Source organism: Zosterops lateralis (assembly GCF_965231275.1).
Source record: "Zosterops lateralis genome assembly, chromosome: 7".
NCBI lineage: Eukaryota > Metazoa > Chordata > Aves > Passeriformes > Zosteropidae > Zosterops > Zosterops lateralis.
The window spans coordinates 27,080,773-27,104,857 of NC_139767.1; the positions used below are offsets into that span (position 1 = coordinate 27,080,773).

Genomic DNA, 24,085 nt, shown 5'->3' on the forward strand with positions numbered 1-24,085 from the left:
GGTTCTGAGAGCCTCGTTTGAGACAATGAGAAAATACCCATACACAGAATGAAAAATCCAGAACCAGTGCCCCCACTTAATACAGCTGTGCACATGCAACAGATGGCAAAACAGGAATATACCTGCAGTGTCCTGCTGTGACAGCTGTCACCCAAAGGTCCCACTGCAGCAGCTGATGTCTCATTATGAAGATGTTGTGCAAAACCACAGCAAATCAAAGCTGCTGTCAGCACAGCAGCTACTTGCTGAGCACAGTACAGCCCAATTATTCTACAAGTAAGTGCCAGAACTCCCACCTCTCATTCCTGGTTTGAGCTTATCTTTCTCTGCTTTTCCCTGGGAGGCACCTCATGCAAAACCTGAAGAACTTTTCCACAGGACAAGAATAACAGAGGCATAAAGCATGGTGTTTTCAATATCAGTCTTGATTTCTGTACAACCCACCAGTCCTACAAGGACAGTGAATTCTGGGGGGCATTAAAAACAATGCCAAGGAGAATCTGGAAAGGTTCTGCTAGAAACGTTAGTTCTGGAGGATTCTCAGCCAAAAAATACAAAGGGCACTGAGTCAAGGTGAGCTGAGAAGCATGCAAGCAGGAAAACTTGCCAATAAAAGGCACTCCTTCAGAACATAACGTTTTGTCTGACTGCTTTATCAGAAAATCAATTTACAACTGTTTCTTACTACTCTGAACTGAAAATGACAGGGGTGCAAAGGCTCTAAATCAGGGAGAGGAAGGCAAAGTAAGGCAGCTCTCATTCACTAAAACATTAAACATTTTCTACTTTTGCATTTTAGAGAAATCCAGACTGTTATTTTCTTTCCCTGAGAGTGTTTTTTGTTTTGCTGTTTTGATTTTCAAAGAGAACAGTTTTCTGCTATCCACGGTTAAAATAACCTTGTGTCAGTCACCCAGTGCTCTGGAGCAGTCTGGTCTATTTCAACAATATTTTCAAGGCCAAGTATCTTCAGAGATGCCTAAAACTGCTAATTTAGAATAATCCTGTTATTGAGAAGAATAAACACCTTAGATTTCAAATCAAGATCTTTGGCAACAAAATCATCACAGACTGATAAGGAAATTTTGGTAGCACTTTCCAGAAGGTTTAGGTCAAACTTTCAACATGCACAAGGTAGATTAAAAGATCCAATCTGGAAATCAATCTACAAAGATTAACTTTAAACGTAATTTGAATTGATCTACTTAAAATGTTATCATGTCCCTTTATTCGTGCATTACTTCAGAATAGTTTCAGTTTTGTATTTGAGTTCTCTCACAAGAAGGAAAATGCAATTCACCCTTCCCTTTGCTTCTTCCTCTGCCACTGCAGCACAGCCTCTTTTGTCCACTTTCTCCTGTTACTCACCAGTTCCCAATTTTCCAGCATGGCCTAATTTCCCCATTCAGTTTTCACACACAATTCTGCTTGAACACAGCCTTTGTGTTCTCCAGTACATTTTGTATTCTTACCTGTACACACAGAGGCAGCACGGTGCCCCCAGCATGCTCTAAAAAGTAATTAAACATGCACTTTTTTCCTACCGTGTCTCAACCTCCCCCAGAATGAGCAGGGAAATTAACTAACAGTGGCATACCACTCCAGACAGCTCCAAGTCCACATAAATAGCTCTGACAGTCTCCACCTTTTCCCTCACTGTTTCAGCATGTAAAAATCTTGTCCCTTCCTACTTGGGAGACTTAATACTGATTTGTTCCCTTGTCGAGATGGCTCACTATGTTTGCCTGTTCAGTCTCACAGGTCCTACATTTCTTCAGCAGGTCCATATTGCTTTCCCAGTAGCTGAGAGGCTCACTCACCTCCTTGTGGGAATCCTTATGTGCTTCCAGTGTTTTCATGATAGTCAACTCCGCATAATTCTTAAACCTTGCCGGCTGGTTCCGTAGGATCTCTCTCAAGACTCGCAGCGCCAGGGCTCTTATTGAATGCTGTGTCGAGAAAAAGACATGTCAGAAAAAGATTAGAAAAACTGCTTCTCAAAATCATAGTTTGAAGTGAATTCTCATGGCTCACCAGAAATTCACATGGCTCTCTACACCACCAGCACCAGTGGAGTGAGCAGTGGGATCAATGTAACAAAACTCAGAATTTTGGGCTCCTTGCTTGCTCTTGTACAAAAAGCCACATAAAATGACTGTTCTCACATATACAAGACTCAGAATGACTATTTTCCTAAATTCCATATTCTTTTAGCAATGAAGTACAAATTTGTACTCACAGGAGGACATCTGCATTACCTGAATCTCCAAAGAAGGGCAGATCATGTATGTTTTGCCTTTCCTCTTTTGCTCAACTTGGCAGGTATCAAACTGGGCTCCATCCTTGCCACAAAGCTGTTTCTCAGATACTAAAGCAGTAAAACTGAATCCTCCTGTAACTCCTATGGAAATTACTTGCAAGGACTTAAGTTACTGTAGTCAAAACTGACTATCTCTTCATCCTTCATATCAAAAGATCATGAAGGGATTTATAACACCTGTTTCAATTTCATAACTTCAGATTTTTGACCTGTGGCCACTCCAAATAGATATCATTATTTAAGGAGAGGAATACATTCTTTACTTCATCCTCTGCCTTTAAAATATGTTCTTTGCTGTTCATCTGCAAAATTCACACAGCAGCACAATTCACGTAGTACTTAAGACAAACTTGCCGGACCTACTGATACTTGTGTGATGGTGCAATCATTAAACATGTAGAACTAGAGCAGCTCATGCTTAAACTAAAAACAACGACTGAGAAAATGTTGGCCACCTCCCCTGCTTCAGCATTAACATTTCTGAGAGCATGAGATATATTTGACAAGGATTAAAAGAAATACAATAGATATTTGAATCAGATGAAACAAGAAAAAAGAACTGTGAGTGCTTTGAAGTCTCAATATTGTAACATTCAGATGGAGTGTGGCTCTGATGTGAAGGTGCAGTGGGGTGTTGAGCCTTTACCAAATATCATTATGCTGCAAGCTGAACAAATATCTCTAAATGGAAAAAAGCCTAGACTTTAAATTAACACTCTGATCAACTACCAAACATAAAGCTGTGATAATAACACAGTTTTTTTAAACATTTCAAAACAAGATCCCCTATAAAAGCAGCTTGTTCTTGACAACATTTTTACAAGAGACAGAGACCCATCCCATGACATCTAATACCCTAGATCTTTATCCCACACAGGGAAAAAATAATTTATTCTAGAATGCCTTTATTCTCCTTTCTGGGAGTAAACTCTTAGCTCTATTATACCTAAGAGTTTGTAACTTCATCCTAACTCTGAAGAGAATAACCAAAGTCTTGACAGTTTTTTACTAGACTGGAACTTCTTTTCTGATTCTAGTAATTTCCTAGCTATTTACTAGCAACACTGGAGGGAAGAGGAAAAACTGGGACATTTTGGAGTAACTTAAAACTCATCACTGAACAAAGTGAACACTAAAGTAGAGCTGTCAACCTTCGAAAGGAAAAATGAGCAGTGCAGTATCACTGATGAGTGGTAGGTTTCATTCAAACTGGTGTGTAGGAATTTTTACCCAAGATAAAGTAATGTACAAGAGAGTTAAGACAAAATCTACATCTCACATCTTTGTCTCCAAGCGTTTCCAGCAGCAAGAGCAGAATGGTTTTGAAATGTTCCTCCCAAACTCCAAGATTATCTTCCCTTGTGATCTTTAGCAACTCCAGGAGAGCTCCTTTCCGCTCCTCCACCCGCTCGTTGTGGTTGGAGAGCTCTTTCAGAAGATCAGCCACCAAATCCGAATGGTCAATGGGTACTTCTAGGACAAATGGCAGCAAATCATTTGGAGAAATGGGGAAAAGATCAAATGTTGCCAAGATTGCTCACCCTCTACAGAGTAAGGTTCATGTACCAAGGGGCCCCCGAAAAACGCATCAAATTCCAGGTGGCCTCAGCCAAGCAGGCAACAGAATCTGACTAGCCCATAATTTAACCTGAGTTCACAGCATGGCTCATGCATCTGCACATGGGTTCTAACGAACCAGGAAGAGATGACAATTGGATTTCTTCCAGTTCCAACAATTACTTCTACAAGATGAGAACTGCCGTGGTTTTTCCCAGACATACACACCCAAAACCAGTGGTCACATGTATGACCTTTAGATTAAAGTACAGTGACTCATCAGTGTACTGCAAAAGAATAAAGCTGATGTGTAGCTGCAATTAAATGAAGTCAAACACTCAGTAACAACAAGCTGTTGAGTGAGGCATTTCAGCCATGAAAAGGGGAAGGTCCCATAGCAGTGTCCCTACAGATGCACGTGGATGCTTAAGGGAGTAGTTTGCAGGAAATCCCAGGCAAACGAGAATCAAAACCGCAGTGTTTTTTCTCAGTAGCCACAGATGAGGTTCTGCTGGGACATGAGAACAAAGGGAATTTCATACCAAGCCTCGACTCAGATGCAAGGTAATACACAACACATGCACAGGCAGGCATGTATCTGAGGGCACTACCCATACACAAATGCACCAGAAAGGCAGCGAGCTGCTGCAGTGTCACAAGGTGAGCTGATACAAACCATCCCGAAGCTGATCCATGTCGTCATCAAACACTGCTTCCTTCAGGGCAGTCTTGTCGTAAGTGTTAATGGTGTCAGCATAGGGATAGGGGTTGTACTCCCGAGCACGGGGCCCTGAAAAGGCGCGGGGAGGCTGGGTGTTCAGGAGAGAGGTTTTGTTATCCAGAGCCATCCTTCCGCCCTCCACAATGTCACTGCCTCCACGGACATCACCACTAGGGAGAGCAAGGCCACCATCTCGAGACACCTGGGGGAATCAAACAGAGAAAAAAAAGGTATGTTTGAAATTCTGTGGAAACTGTAGCATTTTTGGAGTTCACCCACCAATAGGAAAAGGCACAGAATTATTTACATGTATGATTTATACATAATGCTTTAGTAAAACTTTGATTACTACCTCTTTCTCTCACGCAACCTGCTCAAAAATATCTTGTGATCACAGTTTCTGTAACCATTCTTGCAGCATAAGATACCATATAAACTGTGCACTTGAAGTGATTACAGGTCCTAAGCCTGTGAGGGAAACCATACAAGCATTTTAAGAACTAACATTTCCCATTGCAGACCTGACTACACACATTACATGGCAAAAGCCTTCACTGAGCCATGCTGAGCCTGAGGAACACTAGCACTGCTTTCATTCTTCATGGGACTCACACAGAAGCCCAATGAGCACATTCCACAGGAGGCCAGAGTTCAAAGGGAGCCAAGGGAAACAGCCAGTGAAACCCCATAATTAAAGTATAAGAAGTTAACAACCAATAAGCAGAAGATGCCTGTAAGAATACAGCAAGAATAACTGGACTTTGTACACTAGCAATCCACAGACAGGTTTGATCACAATGTTTTAAAATCTCATCTATCTGGGGACATTATTCAGCAGAATACTTACAATGTCACAGTCTTTCTTTCCATCACGTTTGATTGGCTCATTCAGGTCCTCTTGACTACGGAAACTAAATTTCTCAATCGCTTCTGTGACTCCACGAAGAGAGCTGTAGATTTCATCAGAGTTTAGGTTCTCCGTGTCATAATCCAGCATACTAAAGACCAAACGTATATGAAATGTTACAAATGAAATTGGGATCCGCTTCTGACTGTTAACAAAAACAAGCTGGAGACAGACGGTTTGGAGTAACCTTTCTAACAGTGACTTGTAACACAACATGGATGGAATCAAAGCAGAGTTCAGGTCTGAGTTTCCCCTCAAATGGGACTAAAACAAGGAGAACACATTGCTGTAAGTGAAGGGAAAACAGATTCACTGTTTCTTACACTCAGTAAGTGTGTAAGAGCCATAAGAGCTGTAAGAGCTACCTTCTGTAAACCAAAAAAACCTATCCCCAGTGTGGCAGTGGTGTAGTTTAAAAAAGAAAATAATATCAATCACTATGCGAACTCAAAGGGTTGTGACAGCTGGTGAAAATGAAATCAGTGAAATTTAAGTTTAATAATATATGAAACTATGACAGATTTAAATGGAAAGGAAAATGCAACTTGACATAAACCTTAGTCTAACACGGCCCATTTTAATTTATAAAGCAGTAAAACCTAACTCACTTGCACAGCGCCTTGATAAAAAAAGCATTTCAGTATTTGGCCTAGGTTTGGGAAATCTCTCACTCAAATCTGACACTTTTTTGCAGTCTATCTGTTCCTCAGACATTTCTCAGTAACATAAATGCTCAGAAGTTTTGGGATTCCTTGAAGAGTTATCTAAAATTCAGTCCCAGGACAAAATGCCTTGCATGCAAGGGGAGATGATATTAAAACATCTGGCTAAAGAGAAGTTCCTACTTCAAGCTTCAAGAAAATAAAAAAGCATTATTGGCAGGGCTTTGCTCTATCTAGGAGAAGTTGCGTTTGCATGACAATCACAAAATTAATAGATCCAGCAAGAGAGAACAATTTCTGGCAGAGTCTTAGATCTCAGTAGAGCCAGAAGCAAATAGACTGAATCAGACATTTACATCAAGTTGTTTGTCAATAAATGGCAAGAAGTGGCTCCCTACAGTGGTGAATTGCTATTTCATAACAATTTGGGAAGAATGACAGAATGGTCTTGGAGGCAGATGGCTGAATTGAGTTGTGTTCCTTTTCCACAAAAGAAAGATTCCCTATGAGGTGGGTGGGGGAAAAACCCAAACAAACAAGAAAATCCCTTCTGAATTTTGGGTACACAACTGTTATTTTCAATGGAACCAAAAGTAAGATATTAAATGTCTACTAAATATCTAGAACTGTTGGGTTTTTTTCTGGAAGAAACTTGGGAACTTCAGACAGAGGATAAGATTGGCTGCCCCATTCCTTTGGGATTAACACCCTGAAAATAGCCATAATCCCTGGCTCCCAAGCAACGTGTTCACACTACACTCACACAAGCCTCAGCACCATATATTTTGGCAAAGAAACTGAAGAACAACTCCCCCAAACAGTGTCTGGCAGGCCAGGGAGAATGAGAAATCACTTAACAGACTAAGATCAGAAAACAAAAGCTGTTCATAAACTACAGAAGTCAAAGTATTTAAGGTTTTTCAGACAGCTGAACAACAATAATGCACTATGATGGCTTTCCAGACAGAAGGCAAGGCAGTTCTTAGGTTCTTTAGAAGTACCAGTCAGGAATAGGAAAATCTTTTTTTCATACAATCTCAAAAAATATATGTTTTGAGTTCAAGCACATTCAATTCATAGATTTTAAAGGGTTTTTCATACAACTTTTAAGTGGGCAATGAAACCACCATTTGAAAATGTACACATGTGACTGTACCTGTGTACTCACACCAAGAGATGACATGACTTACCAAAGGTCACAATTAAATCCATGGCAGAAAAACCAAGAATTCATCACAAATATAATACTGACACTAAATCTGCTGAAATCATCAGTTCTTTCCTCAGGGATGAATACTCCCCTACACTGTTAGCAAAGAACAATCGGAATACAGACTCTTCAGTGCTAAAGGACTACAGTAATTTCTCAGAGCCACCAAGCTGATGCCTTTGTCAAAGCACAAACCCACACTTTAATAAAAATCTAAAGAATCCAGTGATTTCATATGTCAGGAGTAAGCCTGTGTAGGAGGTCACATTATGGCTGTGCTCTACATGAATGAAAATTCTACAATGTGAACACATCTCTACTGACAATATGTGCACTGGAATACTTCACAGACAACACAATGGAGGGAATAAAAGTAAAATGGAACTACACTCACCTTTCAGGGAAAAAAAAAGGCACAAAAGGGAAAAAAAAATATGACCCATGCAGAAAACTAGAGGAAAGGCACAGGATGAATAAGAAGTGAGTAGAGATGAGCAGTGTTTAGGGATGTCACAACATTATTTTCCATCTGCTGCACAAAACCAATGCAGCTGTCTATAAGTTTATCAAGATACAATTTGGCAGTTTTCCAGTCTGGCATGAAATACATTTTACTTCCATAAATCGTTATTCAGTTTCCAATCCAAACTATGTGTAAGTAATCCACAGTTTAGTGTCTTCAAGCAGTACACAGTAACTCATGTCCTTGCACTTTCAGGCTCTGGGCTGGAATATATGTTACAATATTTCAAATATTATTATCAGATAAAAGAAGACAGAAAAAACACTCTCAACTAGTTTTATTCCAAAAATCATCACGGATCTCCTCCACAGATATCTCCACAGTGTCCTAGCAGAGTCAGAACATTAATTTAAAGCTTTTAATTCTGTAGGTATTTACAGAGATACCTACTACTGCATTCTACTTTCTCAGATGCCATAGGTTCTCAAATTCTGAGCCCTCAAAGAAAAATTTCTTTGCTTTTCTTTCAATAGTTTTTCATTAGGACCTTTTGCTTTAGGGAAACACTATATATACAGTCCCTCCACAGGTAACAGACATATCCAAGTTAGGAGAAACCACATTTACAAATGGTCTGTTGCCAGGGTTTAAACTGAAAAAAAATTAACAGAGATCTGACAAATTAAATTTGTATTCTGGTTGGGATTTTTCCTTAAAATCAACACACAGCTTTAGTCCAGTATATTGATCCAAGAGCTGTATGTAGACTGGAACATAATGTGAGGGCACAGGAGGAGGAACAGATGTTGAAATTGCAATTGACAAACTCAAAATCTTGTGGTAAGGTAATGACAATTTTAATTTCAATACTACAAATCCCCAAGATTCCACAATCACATTATACAAAGAAAGTTCTATGTGAAGACACTCCTGAGCTGTGTGTGCCCATCTGGAGGTATTCAAGTGTCATGTGCATACTGCAGCCAAATTGAAAGATCCTGCCCTGGTATTGTAACGCAACCAGTGCCTGCCAGAAGTGCTCAGCAACTGTGTTCTGCACTGGAAACTGACTGTAAAACATCTTCCCTGCCATCTTCTTCAATGGGTGCAAGAGTCTGGAAAAATCCACTTTTTTTTATCCTACTTGCATGCTGCATCTTTCTCAAGCAGGGAGTGAGTGGCTACCCGTCACCCCTGCTCTCTGAAAGCTACCATCATCTCTTTTCCTTTTCCAACCAGAGCCTCTGCAAGTCCCACATTTGAACAAATCCCGTGGTGTGAAAGGTAAATAATACTGTGACACCTCAGACAAGTTGGTTTAACAGGTAGCTTGTTACCTGGGAGAGTAAGAGCGTCTGAAAGTCTTGTGGGAAGGAGCAGTGGGGATGGAGTTAGGCTGAGAAAGGGGAGGGGGGTGCTTCGACAGCCCATCTGCACTCCAACCCCAGAGCCGACTGCCGTGACCAGAGGAGAAATAAAAGAGAGAAAAAACAGAGAAAGGAGAGGGAGGAAAAAAAAGAAACTATAATCTGAGTGGCTTAGTGCTGTCATGCTGCCTTGGAGAGAGAAAAAAATTAATAGAAACAAAATTAAACAAGAATACTCCATTGAGCCTCACAAGTCTTTGTTTTGGCCTTTATTATGCATTTCCATTTTTATTCCTAACATAATATGATTCACAAAAAATCCAGTCCCTGCTTGTACTAACCAGCAGATTTTACAAATGGATATAGCCTCTATAAACAACTCCATTTATAATGTTCTACACAAACAACCCCTGGCCACACGTGTATTCACATGCTAACCAGGTATTTCTAAGCAACAGGATTTCCCTGGAAGAAAAGAAAATTGGAATTTATTTTTTTTATTAGACACCTGAAGGTACCTTGTAAAGTTTGTCTCCTGGTGCCTCTATAAAAGCCTGAAGTCAGGCCCTACACAATCAGAAAACCTTTGCAGGGCTCAAGACCTGATCCTGTTTCACCATATTCAAACTGAACCCAAATATGCAGCAAGTGAAAGTCAGTCTGGAGTGTAAATGTATCGTGGGGACTTGGCCCAGGTCTCAGCAGACACAGCTGGAAAGACTTGGCGAAACCAGCCTTTGAGTTAATTCAGATCGCTCCTTAAACTTTCCCAGGCCTCTTTAAGTTGTTGTATGACCCTGTGTCTTTGGGTCATGACATCCACACCGGTGTCAATTTGTCTAACCTCTGCTTTTGTCCTTTTCCCATTATAGTACATGGATTTTCAAAATCACCTTCTCAATGAGAATGGATGCTTGAGCTGGCAGAGTATTCACAACACCACTTTGTTTCTATTACATTTCAGCACATTATCTTGGATAGTTGTATTTGTATATATTCAAGTGAAAGATACTTTCACATGAGAAGTGACAAACAAGTCAAGAATTGCTCCAGTGCAAACAGCAGCAAAGCCAGTTTAAAAACTCCTCTGAAGAGCAGTGTCAAGAATTTCACTCATTAACCAGCAATCAAATCCCAAAACTATTACATGCCAGTATTTTCAAGGAAATACCCCAGACACTCAGACTGTTGATCAAAAGTCCCACAGCTCAGGTCTCACCTACCTGAACATGGACTACCGAACAATGCAGGCTTGTCCTTGTATTAAGTAAGTGGCTTATTTTAATTCTGTTTCCATGCCTCCGCTTGCTCCACTAAAAGTGTCAAATTTTGTTTTTAATGGTATTTTTTTATTATCAGTGAAACAGCAAGCATGTAAACTTACATAGCCAGATAAAATTGTAGCCTTTTATTCTGATGCATTTCCTCTAAAGATCTTTGAAGGACTAGACTGTTTTTTTAATTTTGCGTGATTTTTGTTAATTTGTTTTTAATAATCAAAACTAAGGACAGGCTTCTGGGCTACTAATAATGGCAGAAACTTATTCCAAATGTATTCATTTGAAATTCTTTCAATTACTCCTACAAAATTCTAGGTGAAAATTTCTAACCTGAATGTAACATTTAAGTTTGCAGAAGTTTATTTACCATTCAGAACAAAGGACTTCACAACTTAGTGTTTTCCTTTTTGTACTACAACATAATTTATTAAATCTCAGAAGATTTTCCCTGTCCAACACAAATCCGAGTCATTTATCTGTGCTTTGCTTAGGAAACATTATTCTCTTTCAGTCTGAATCTGGGGTTTTTTCCTATTATTTTCAGTCTTCCTAAATGTCCTTCCCTGTTTTCTTTTTCAGAAAGTACATCTTTCTTCCATAACTCCTCTCCCCAAAAACTAAAACTGTTAAGGAAAAAAAAAAGCAGATACAAATGCAGAAGTAACTCACAGATGTAGTGGATATGTTATAGTGACCATGAAACAGAACTGGAGGGAATAAATGAAGGCAGGAGAAAGGATTCTGTCCAAGACTCTGAAAGTATAATACCCTCCTGAAGACTTCAGGGGATACTTAAGCAGATTTTATCATCTGGATAGGCAAATCAGCTGTTAGCAGAGTCCACTTCAACCAAAATATTCAAAATCTATCCAGAGCCCAAATACATGTACACATAAATACACACACACCTACCTCCCAAAAAATCAGTCATCTGGAATACATACATAATAGAGTAAATCTGTATCAATGAAACCTTGCTGACTAATGTTGAGGATATTGCCCACAAACCATTAGTAATATGGGAGAACAGGTATGCTTAGCAGCATTTTCATATTCCTACAGGACCCAAACATCCTTTCTACACACATCCCAGTTCCAAAGACATGTATGCCTCTGGATTTGACTCCGATCTGTGAACCAAGAAAAAAAAATACAAGGAAAGCATAACCTTCAAAACCAAAGCTGGCATTAAGAACTGGAGATAATCCTTCCACTGACTACACTCAGGCTGTCTGTAAAGACATGGGCAGGGACATGGTAATAAGCAGGGCCTGCACAGAGAGCACCCCAGGAGGCAATGGGAATACACAACCTGACTACCAGCCTTTGGCAGCAGGCCTCATGAAAATGTAAAGCCAAGCCCACTTTTGGAGGAGAGCTACACAAAGAAACTGGGAATCTATATCCTTTTACACAGCTACCAGAATGACTGAGGAATGTTTATGTTCTGAGTTTGTAGAGAGAAAAGTGACATTTCACAGCAATGCTGAATAGCAAATGACAAGCGCATTTGAAATGGAAACATGATCTGAGGCACCTATACCAAAGAATGCAATACTGCAGCATACCCTACTTACCACAATCTGTCAGCACATCCTTCAAAGCCTCTTCTCAGAAAGAAGGACAACCAGAGCTAAATTCTCCCTTTAAGTCAGGACCATGCCCAAACTGTGCTACACAAGACATTTTCAAGAAGGATGCAGTCCAGCAGAGCCTCAGAAGCCACTGCCCCTGATTTGCAGTACTTGCCACTGCCTTTTCTACAAATGGCAAAAATCTGCAGATACTGTTATATCTCAGAGGGCACTCACCACATATTCTCCTTTCCAAATATTTTAAACGGCTTTCACAGCAGCTTCCACCTTTACCTAGAAGAGTAACTTTTAAACATCACTCTTGAATAACTAAATCCAGCAAGGAAGCAGGACACACTTCTTGAAAAGACATCTAAATTTTTGATTAAACACCTCCAAAAACTCTATAGAAAATGGAAGGGATGATTGTTTTCTAAAGGAAATTCCTGGCCAACTGCATCCATGACAGAATGCTCTACAATTATATGTCCTCTCAAACTAGTCCTTGAGAACAAATCACGTAAGGGAAAAAACCCTTCAGTTTCTAAACCTAATATGCTAGAAAGCAACAGCAACCATGTACACTGGATGCTTTGTTATTTGCCTCCTGACATCAAGAGGTGAGAAGAAAGCAAAGACAAACAGAAAACAGTGAGTGAAGTGGCAATAAACAATAGTGTCCCAATGGCAAAACCCAAAAAGCATGGTAAAAGGTTGTGGAATTATAAAATAAGTGCCACATGCAAACATGGCAACAAAACCACAATGTAACCACAGGGAGACACAGTTAATAATTTCCCATGACAGAAATCAGCAGGGCAACAATGCTCAAGCTAGTCAAAAAGGAAGCAACATCACTGGAACCGTTCCCCTGAAACTCTACCACTTAATTTCTTAATGAAACCTTTGTGGAAAAAGCTCATACTAGGCAACTCAGCTTTGGCTTGCAAACTCTTGGTTAAGTTTTGAATTACAGCAGATTTAGAAGACACAAAGATGTATTTAGATACCCAAAATCCAAATAATTCCTATGCTGCTGGAATTAATATAATCATTCTTTAAATGCTAAAGGTCTATACTTTTCCTGAAACACTGGAATTCACAGTCTAAGCATCCCTTCAGAGAGTTTTGCAGGTAACAAGGGTAGATCAACAAATTTCAGTGTAAACTACTATACTGCACTATGAACTGCAGTCCTCACCCAACATGGTTCCCTATGTTTCTTCCACAACCTGTCATGAAGAGGACAGGCAGACAAGGGCAGCAGAATTTAAGCTTTTCCACTTGAACCAGAGCTTGTCCAGGTAACAGCTTGGTACTTTCCTCCAATATTTCTGTGGTCCCAGAACATGCTGTTTACAGTGTCATCTCCCCTGCTCTAAGTTTTAATGCTGCAAAACACCCACATTTCCAGCAGCCAAGAGTCCATGTTGGCTGAATACAAGATTTTGGAGTGGATCAATATATTCTAGGGAAGCACTTGCAGCTTCAGCAGAACACCTGATTGCAACAAACCTGCTGCCCAAAAGACCAGGCCACTGCTCTGCTTGTGAGGAGCCAGATGAGCAATCTGGGAGATATTCAGCACTGAAATACAGTCACCACCTCTGCCTGCCCTGCATCCTCACAAAGAATAAGAGGGGAACAGCAGGTACAGCACTTCTCTCAGCAGCACAAACCCTGTACTATTGTCAGACGAATTGCTGATTACAAGTCCACACCTACAAAATAGTCACAATCTGAAACTCTTGTTCTGATAGTCATCACAGACTTTATGCAATGACATATGCAATCTCAACAGGATCTTATTTCTAATGTTGCCAATTAATATTACCTTTATTAGCCACAAATGTAAATCTGAAGAAGACCACAAAAGAAAACTAATATGATAAGAAAAGACATTAAGATTACACAGACAGCATGAGGACTGGAACACTGAAGTCAATCACCAGCCACATATTATCATGTTCAAACACTGCTGCTTTGCAGAACTGTAAACTTATTGTCTTGTTTTTGCTTTCAAAGTGAGTCATACTCTGCAAACGCACACTCGGTGTTGAAATCCTTTAGTATTTTGCAAGGGGTTTAATTAGCCTGCCACATTACCTTGGAGACAGTCCACCATGGGAACAGTTGGTAGGTGAAGTTAAGGGGCTGGTTCTGCTGCTGGAGTGCCGGGAAGGAGTCCGACCAAGGGTATTGCTGGGGGAACCCTGACACAGAAGCAGGAAGACAAGGATTAGCAATGTGTTGCAATGCACAGGCAGGAGTACAACAACAGGTCCAAACAGTGCCTCTGTTTGCTCTAGACAAGCTTAGTGCAGTTTTGATTATGCCTCTTGACCTTAAAATCTGCAGCCATGGTTCATGTGGTCATGAATATGCTCCTGAAGATGACAAAGAAAGCGTATGTGCACTGCTCTACAACCCACAGTACCTGCAATTTATATACACAAAATGTATGGCCTGCAAATATTGCCAGAGAGATGGTTCATCAATCCAGCTTCTCAAACAAGATTTGCAAGGCTCCAAAATATGCTCACCATTACCCTGGCAATTTAGTATTCTAATTACACAGCTATTTTCCACATTGTCTAAAGCATTCTGATTATGCCTGTTAGGAGCATAAGCAAGCAGTCTAACTTACCATTTTTCCACTGGCCTGCACAATCTTTTATACCACAGTAAAATGAGCAGAAATTGCTCTCAATTCTGACACTTTTCACATCAAGTCAAAAGTATTACAGAATCCAGACCATTTGCCTGGAAGCCTAATGCTGCAGTTCTAGCTTACACTAAATTCTACTTAGCCCTGTGGAAGTGCAAAGATAGGAGGGTTCAAATTCCAGCAAGTTCACAAGATTTCCATATTAAAAAGACAAAAAAAATCCCTAATCCTTGCTGCTCTGAGAAGGGAAAGAAATTTCCTATTGAAATCTACTAACATACTCCTTCAGTGAAATAAAAATATGTAAGAGCTTCATATAAAAGCAAAACATAAGGTAATAGGCATAGACTGAGGTGACCTTGTAGGTCATATTAAAGACCCCGCAAGCTTTTTAACAGACAGTATAACTGCTATTAAATTGATCTCAATAATAGTTATAAGCCCAGAAAATCTGTGGTATCACAATCTGTTTTAGCCAAAAAACCATTACTGGCAGGACTTTCAAAAGCACCACCAACTTGAAAGCACGAACCCCACCAATTTTAATGCACTTCTCAGTCATTTTTTAATCTCTTCTGGTTAGGACTATATTAAATTTTTAAATAACTGAGTATTTTATTTTAATGGTCCCTATTAAAAGCAACATCAAACAAAAGCCTCTCTTGCCATATTGCTTCAAGACAACAGTTACAGATAATTCAAACTGAACATCTGCAACAGCTTATCAATGAGCTGCTGTCTTTGGGGCTCTGCTGTTTGCAAGGACAAGGGCCTCTCACCACACTGGTGTTACTGGAGTTCTTGAGGTGGTTGTGCAGGAGCTTGGTAGCACCATCCTGGAATGTTTTTGGCAAGGCACCAAGTAACATGGTAAACTCAGGAGTGTTCAATTCAAAGAGAGAAATCAGGACTATTTGTGCTGCCTGAAAAGAAGAAAAAAAAGAGACCATCAGTTTTTGTTCTTTCAAAAGAGCATGCATTCTCTTGGTAGTGACCCTTACAGTAAATGATGTGTGTTTCATTCATATAGAAGACTCCTCTACCAGACAAATCTTTGAAATGTTCTTTGTGACAGATCATAACTAAATTACTAACAGCAAAAGTTAGTTTTCATTCTTAAAGCTTAAATATATTTCTGCATTTATATCACTATTTTCCCAGATGTGTACTGTACAGCTCTTCACAGTTAGTGAGAAACTCTTACCATTGTCCTGTTCAGCACGTATTTCAACTGAACAAGTTACTGCAAAGATTGACTGAAAACAAAATTAGAAGTTCAAACAAGTATGAAGACTCTAGGACCACAATTTGTCATTCCTGTGCTTTTTATTTTATGTGTGAATGGGATGAGTTCTCTTCCCATCCAACCTCCTCTCCTCCTAGAGATTCCAAGTTTGTTTCATCAGATAATCCACCTCTCCTGACCACTCAGGCTGTTTCAGCAATAAAAAACTCCATCTGAAATGGAAGATTTATGAGGATGGTGGCAACCATCTCGACCATGGGCAGGCTAAACCAGATTTCCTAAATCTGGGAAAGTAAGTGAAATCGAGGCACCACTGAAACAATTGATAATTCTACCATTAATTTTACTGGGCAGGGTTTACTTTATGTGCCTCAGAGAACTCCTGCCAGAACAGGATCTCCCCTAATCCATTAGCAAACATATAGCTCTGCAGATCCTGAACTAAGACAATGGAATCAAATGGGAATGGAAGCAGAATAAATCACAGTCCACAGACCTGAAAAAGTAATTAACAATCACATGTTCTTAACTAGACCTCCCCAGCAGCATCCAACCTGTGTGGATGCATCAATTCTGTGGGCTTTTTCCCTGATTTTACTTCAACAGTATACAAACATTGATAAAAAGAACAATAAAAATGAAGCAATGATGCAGGACCTCTGCCAGTCTGCAGCAGCACTTTCTCCAAGGGCTGGTGTAGCCATTGACACATCAATTTCCAGAATACGTATCTGGACACAAAGCAGTGGCTTGGGCTCACAGACTTAAGCAGCAAAGCTACAGACACTCTTATCTTGGAAAAGCACACACATATGCTTAGGGAGAGCAGACATTTGGGTTTGACCCTTTCAGTAACTTTCTAAAATCTCCTGAAAATGAAAAATAACTTTGAAAAGGATACAAACATAATTCACTGCTGTGGGGATAAATGTACATTTACTGTTCTCATCACTTAAAAGAAGCATTTTTTAGTAAGTAATGTGCTTCCAAAGTTACCATAATTAATTGTCTCTACAACTCCCTGTGGAGTGGAATTCTTCACAGATGATGAATTTGGGTACACAAGCACCCTTCATAGTGGAGGGGAATCACAGTACCTCATTGTTTCAGTGTGCAAACTGTAATGCAAGCTATACTGTTTCTTCTGCCATCAGCAGCAACTAGCACAGCTTTATATATAAAAACATTTTCCATCCATGAAAGTTTGGTAAGTATCATCCTTTTCATATGGCCAACAAAGGAACCAAGGCCCGCAACACTCAATAGGATTCCAAGGACTGCAGCAAACAACAGGTCTTCAGACTTCATTCCAGATGGATCATGCTGCCTCTCCTGCCAAAACTCTCACTGACTTGAACAGAAGCACAGTATGTAGTTATTCACTCCATTCTAAAGATCTAAGGATGAAAGAAGTGGGGAGATAGTTTTCCCCATGGCTTTCTCAACTCCATCGTCTACCCTCCTCTGACCTGAAGTTTTGGACAACTCTGCCATGAAGCCTGCCTGGTATCCAACAAGGAAGTGTATTTCTGTCCATTTTGATCCAAGAACTTTTAAGCTTTCACCAGCACAGTATTTTCTGTAATAAAAATATTACTGCACACAAGAGATCTCAGAACAAGGAACAGCAGGTTGAAGTGAATGCAAAGTGACAAGTCATGCCAACATACATTCCCGTTGGTGAACGGCATGCGTATCCTCGATGGTTAAGAGTGGACATGCAGATCCTCTGTGTCAGAACATGCAAGTCTCACATTCATTGAGATAAAAAAAAAAACCGAAACAACAAAACCAAAAAACCCCCAAACCAAACCCCATAAAAACTGATCAACAAGGTTCACAGATTGAGAGATTGCTTAGAGATTAGAATATCTGGAATTATCAACTGATACGTCAGGAGCTGCCCAACAGAGATGCTCGAGGCGTGTCTCGGAGATCTGAGAGAAACCTTCAGCAAAGCTCCACCACAAACACTAATAGCCCAGACACTGTCTTACAGAAGTAGCTGAGAGAAGTTTCAGGTCTCAGAGGATACTACAGTTTTGTTCCACTTTTGCATTTTGGCTTTAAAAAAAACAGAACTACGTCTGCCCTCCCTCTTTGCACAAAATACAGCTTGTCTTTAGGAGTGTCTGCCAGAATTCTGTTTACTCAGTGCTCCTCAGCAGCTTTTCTGTCACCTGTAAATAGTCACTGGGCTTTGAATTAAGTTCTTAACAGTAGCTCCCAATGCTCATGATCTTCTGTGGGCTCAAAGAAAACAGACCTAGGGTTTATGTCTTTTGAAATAAAGCCAAGGACTGCTACATCCTGAGAATGGTGCTCCAGTAAAAGTCTCAATGGCAACACTGGAGTTACACGGATAAAACCCAGTCTGTGTTCTTTCTAATTTGTCCTTGGACACACAACAGCACTTCTAGGTTTATTTCAGGCAAAAGTCATTATTTGAAAGGGCACTCATAATCTCCTACTTAATATTTAATACACAAAGTCTTGGTCCCTACCACCATACTGCCAACATTGTTACTCAATGGCCTGAAAAGCTGGAAGCTCCATGCTAGCTTGAAATGACATTTGTAATATGTTCTAAGTTTCACTCCTGCAATGCTTCTAATACAAGTAATTTTATTTCAGTACTGAAGAGCATCAGGAGCAGGATTTCCACATCTGTTGTAATAGTTAGATCTGGACACACTTTATAATCCTTTAAGTTTCACTTATCTAGCATATTTTTACCTAATCAAATGACATCTACAGATAATGTTTCTAAGAATTTTAAATCTGTGGAATTTCAGCTTGTGATAAACCAGTGACATTTTCATAATCTCTGAATTTCTGGATGTCTTCTGAAAATTTTGCTTCATTAGATTACTGTCAGAGTAAATAAATATAACAAGCAACAAAAAAACTTTATTTCTGTACACAATGTACAAACATTCTCCATGCAACACTCATGCTTGATGATATTTAGTCTGAAGAAAGTTGTATCTGAATTTTCCCTCGCCTTTGTGTCCCTGTACCATTAGTACAGAACACTAATCCATCTCCTTCAGTGGCACATAACGTAGACCCTACAGATTATCTAATCTTAATGAAGCCATTCTCTGCTGGCTTCAGCTGGAGAAACTGGAGAAACTCCAGTCACTTCAAAGCCTGACTATGCTAGAGAGGGGGTCTGGCTCAGTGTCAGGTTCTTGAATCATTTGCAAAGGACTGCTTATGTAACTTTATTATTTTCCTTATCACAATGCAGTGAGAGATCAGATTCCACAAGCCAGTAGCAGCTCCAAAAGTTTCACACTTAGGTCACTGCAATTCCTGCTGTCCGACAGTGTCAACTGCTAAAGAGACACAAATGCTTCAGTAATATCTGGTTTTTGTTTTTACCTAGATGGTGGATGTTAATCAGATTTACCAAAATCTCTAACTTTTTCATCTTGGCTGAATTATAATAAAGTGTCTTTGAAATCTTTTGGGCTTATCAAGCAAACAGATGAAGGCAAAGTAGAAAAATCCATTAATTTTAGAAAGGAAATGTGGTCAGTGACCTAAGGTTAATAAAAGTGCCTTATGATTGCTGTTGCTGCTGCTCCAGTGGACCAAGCAGAATAAGCAGATAGTTGCTTGAGCTACAGGAAGGCAGTCTGCAAATTACTCAAACATCTGTTGGTGATGGGCTCCCAACATAAAGCCCCATAAAAGAAGGGGACATTGTACCCTGATCCTTTATGAGGAACTACAATAAGAGAGTTAACACAAAAACATATCAAAGCCAAAATTACTTCAGACAGACACACCTTTTTCAGGCTCTGAGTCCAGGTCTCTTTACATAGCTAGACAGTTGAGTTGAGACTGCAAACACAATTAGTGTGATTAGTGCACAAGGCTTTCAGTCTACCTGTTTACACTTCTCTTCCAAGTTTCCTTCACCAGGCCCTGAGGAGGCTGTAGTTGTCCTAGCTGGCAAATCCTCACCTACCCAACTATGCATCGTCTGGGTTTGATAAACAGGAAAGTTCGTATTATTCAAAGAAAACATGTATTTCAACTCAATCACCTGAACAATACACATGCTATCTTTTTGCAGAAGAATTTTGATTAATTTCTTGCTTCACTTCAAGTAATGGAAACTAAAAAAGCATTATTTGATGTCATCAGAAGAGCATTCCTTTCGGCAGAGGGCAGCTGAAATTAAATCCAAAATTAAATCTGTCAACAGCTCTCAGGCTTACAGATCATTCCTTGGTTCTTCTACAAGGCTTTACTTTGGCAAGCTCCTGGTGGTCCCACAACTGCTTTGAACACCTCTGCTGAGGTGCAGAGCCTAGGCAGTGCTGAAATGATGGCCTTTGCATCAGGCCAGCCAGGAATAGATGCATCTCCCTGCACCTGCCCTCACAGATATCTCTAAGTTCAGAGGAAGTTACAGTTAAAAACTTGCAAACTCCTGTCTCCAGTTCTGGACATCAGTCTGATGAACCAACACTGCCTATAAATACCTTCTATAAAGTGATCAGTCTGGGGAAGAGCCTCACTAACATCTATTCACTTCTGACAAACATAATCATATTCTGAATGCATCGCACACTTCACCATTCAGTCTAAGAAAAATGTGGTTTTTAATAACTTAAGGCACAATGGAGCAGAGAAGCTCTCTCTCATGTCACTTTGAATTATACTAAACTACAGATCAAATAGAGATCCACTGAGATCAAGGGGCAGCACTTGCACATTAGGCAGCTTGTATTAGCACGCACTGGCACACGGCTTCAATTCTCCAGTGAGTAGCTGGTGTTAAGTGAGTTATTCCCATCTACTGAGAGTCTGCAAGCTCTAAACAAGTGTTATTTCAGTGTACTTTCCAGCAGACGATTAAGTATTTCCTGGCACTGAACAAACAATCTACTAAACCAAACCTTCTGCTTGCTCCATTTTCAGGCCTAGAATCAGATGAGCAAGGACATCCACACTACAGACATGGCAATGCGAAACACAATGGCTTTAGCAGTTTATACATTATCCAAGCACATTAACTTAAGTACAAGTTTTAAACATACAGTTTGCCCAAAACACTTGCATTAGCATATGCTGTTCATATCCACATCCTGAAAAGGAAGAATTTGTTTAACAGAATTAAATACAGAAACAGATTAAATCCATACTGCTATTCTGTTTTACACAGCACATCCTTGATACATCACAAACAGTTTTTACAAGTCAGAGATGGTTGCGTTACAAGTGTCAAAGGCATCTCAGAAAAGTGACAGAAAAAAAGATGCAGCACTAAACCACCACATGTTTGGAATACTGTTTTATAGCAGATTATGACTCGTGTGCTGTTGTTTCATGACCTGGGCACAGAAAGGACCATGGCAAAAATGTTCACCATTTTTTGACAACCAGATGTTCCTCCAGAAATCAAATTTGATGAAGGCTACCTGGAGTAACTTTGCTCATAATAAAATGGCACTTGTTGCAAAAACAGGTTTCAGGATTAGAAACATAGGTTATCTTTCATTAACAACTGAGAAACTTTGCTTATAAACCTGGCATGATAGAAGTCTGAATTCTCAGGCAAAACTTCGCACATATAAACTAAGGAAGAAAAAGAGCTATTGGAAGTCCTGTGGTTTGTAGTGAAAACATGCACTTTAGTCTGCAAGGATTTTTGAAATGCTAGAGAAAGTATGACAGAATTATCTGTCACACTGCAAACAGCTCTGCAATGCATGATATAAACATCACCTCTAGACTTGATTTTCAAAATAGAAACATCACGTATACCTGTGTAGGTGTGTGAGTGTTTATCTAAATGGTATGTACACACAAACATATTGTGCACAGACACATAAGTGTGAGTATACACATTCTGTGAAGCCATTTCTTCTCTCATATTACCAAGCACTACCTCTTCTAGCAAACAGAGTACGTGTTCATATTCAAACTGCTTTCAGCTCAAAGCATCCTAGAAGGGTGTATAAAGTAGAGGGATTCCATTTAAGGAAGTCCACCCCAGTATCATTCTTCCAACAAGCACATCATGATTTTCTAGCCACTAACACTGGGTGAAAGCCATTTTCCCTACAATGCGTACACTAAAAACATTTGGGCTCTCATAGCTCTGTAGCATCAAATTCAAAACAAACAGAAAATGAGGAATACTGTTTTGGAAACACAGCTAGGACACAGAGATCCTTTTTGTTAGCTTTAAATCAAGTAAACACTACAGTCCACCAGGTGCCATTTTTCATGTGTTACATTGTTTTTCCTAACACTGATTATGTTTTAAATGCCTGATAGAAGTTCCTCTGGGCATTTAAACTAAGTTTGACTTTTTTTTAGAATATTCTTTGGCTAAAAGGCTGACCTCAGCAATATGGATGTAGTCCTATTTAAGATTCCATAAGCCTGAAATGAAATCTTAATGCCTGGTGCTCTGGTAGCTTGGCTTATCATGGAATCCATGCAATGCACAAATCTGGTGTAGGAATACTGCAAGAGTGCTAGAGAAACCTCTGACCCAGAAGGGCAAGGGCCTGTGGCTGGAGAGTACTAAAATACTTTGCCATTCAAAAATATTTCTGCAAATGTCCTCTTCACCAGTGCTACTGTAACAGGTCACGACCAACAGTGTTTATTGCTCAACACCAGCACAAATAAGCAATGTTATTTCAGCTCATTAAGAGGCTCTGAGAGTGCTGTACAGTGACATCTATCCCAGAGCAGCTGAAATCAGACTGATGCTAGATGGATGATTAAAACTTCTAAGAGTTTTTAGAGGTCTCACGGCATGACCATGAACAGGAGCCTAATTTCCTTTCCCTAGAAGTGTTTGCTCTCCTGTCACTGGCAATCCTACAGGTATTAGCAATATTTTATCCAAAGTTGCTTGATCTAGGCTTTACTGACAGATAGGTTTTGCTTATCAAAGTGACAATATCAATATTTCTCAAGGAATGACCTTGAGGATTCCCAGTTAAAGATGTAAATACATCTTCATCGCCTGCTTTAGCTTATGAAGTGTCTTTTGGGCCTGCAGTTTTCTCTCTGAAATCTTCGTCATCTTCTTCATAATTCAGAAACTGTTTTGCAATCAGTTTTAGTGAAAAAAAATCTGACCCCAAACTCATTTTCTTTGGATATCCCTCGAGTTCATCTGCAAACCAGTGGTTGCAATCCAAGGAGGGCCTTCCCCAAGGCCCTACTCTCAAGAGGTCCTCATCTTCATGAAAATTAGAGCAACATAAGCACCCTCCTGGGCTTTTTGATTCAGTGCAATGGTTCTAGTTCCTTACCAAAACCCATCCAACTGTCTGTATTCAAGGGCATCTTGCAGTGACAAGTAGGGCAGTTGAAAGAAAAAGTTTTCCCAGTTACGTAAGTGGAAGGCAGAACGTGATGTACACGTGACACAAGGCTGCCCATAACATGTAAAATGCCTTCAGGCTTGAAAAACAAAACCACCATAGGAATGTTGCATCAACAGAGAAGCCAGTCAGGGTATTTGGAACAAAGGAAAAATTTCTTCAGCCTTGAGATTAGTACTCCAAATAACCAATCATCTTGATTATTTATCTTGTTATTTATCAGATCTTCTATTTATCATTAAGGTCAGAGCTGGGCTGATTAACAAGATGGTAAGAATTGTCACTGGCACTTCACCTCAGGAGGCCTCATTCCCTTCCAGCCTGTACAAGGTCCTCCTAAACACTAAGATCCTGTGTGCCCTCACAGTTGATTCCACACCCACAAATCCTGGGCACTCATGTTAAATAAAAGTTTCCATTCAGACAAGCCTTGGACACGAGGTTTCTGTAGGCTTTGGCCAAAATCAAATGAGAAGCCTTATTCTAATTTCCATTCTCAAACTGATGGCTCTTTTCCAGGATCAAAATATTTTCCCACACAGAGCCCATGCCTGTCATCCAAATTCAATCAGCCCTTTACCTGCATAAGGATTGCACAACAACTTTGCTGGCAAAATTACAAATAAAATGGGGAAGTTACTGACTTATAATGTCCTCACAGACCAATCATCACAGTATTGGCATTCCCATTGTCTTCCTTTTCTGTGTGGCAATTAACTGGCTTTTGTAAAATTATTTCATCA

At 39.8% G+C, this 24,085-nt stretch overlaps 1 protein-coding gene across 1 annotated transcript in view; it reads right to left on the reverse strand.

Moving 5' to 3' along the window:
- The window catches only part of CLASP1 (cytoplasmic linker associated protein 1), a 170,737-nt gene that overhangs the window by 16,795 nt on the left and 129,857 nt on the right, over positions 1-24,085 (reverse strand). Inside the window, exons 30-36 of the mRNA XM_083864759.1 lie at positions 15,509-15,652; positions 14,168-14,274; positions 9,178-9,294; positions 5,446-5,596; positions 4,554-4,800; positions 3,600-3,790; positions 1,821-1,949 (exon numbers count right to left, since the gene is read on the reverse strand). Of these exons, the coding sequence (XP_083720885.1) occupies positions 1,821-1,949; positions 3,600-3,790; positions 4,554-4,800; positions 5,446-5,596; positions 9,178-9,294; positions 14,168-14,274; positions 15,509-15,652 (1,086 nt within the window). The remainder of the gene's footprint in view (positions 1-1,820; positions 1,950-3,599; positions 3,791-4,553; positions 4,801-5,445; positions 5,597-9,177; positions 9,295-14,167; positions 14,275-15,508; positions 15,653-24,085) is intronic.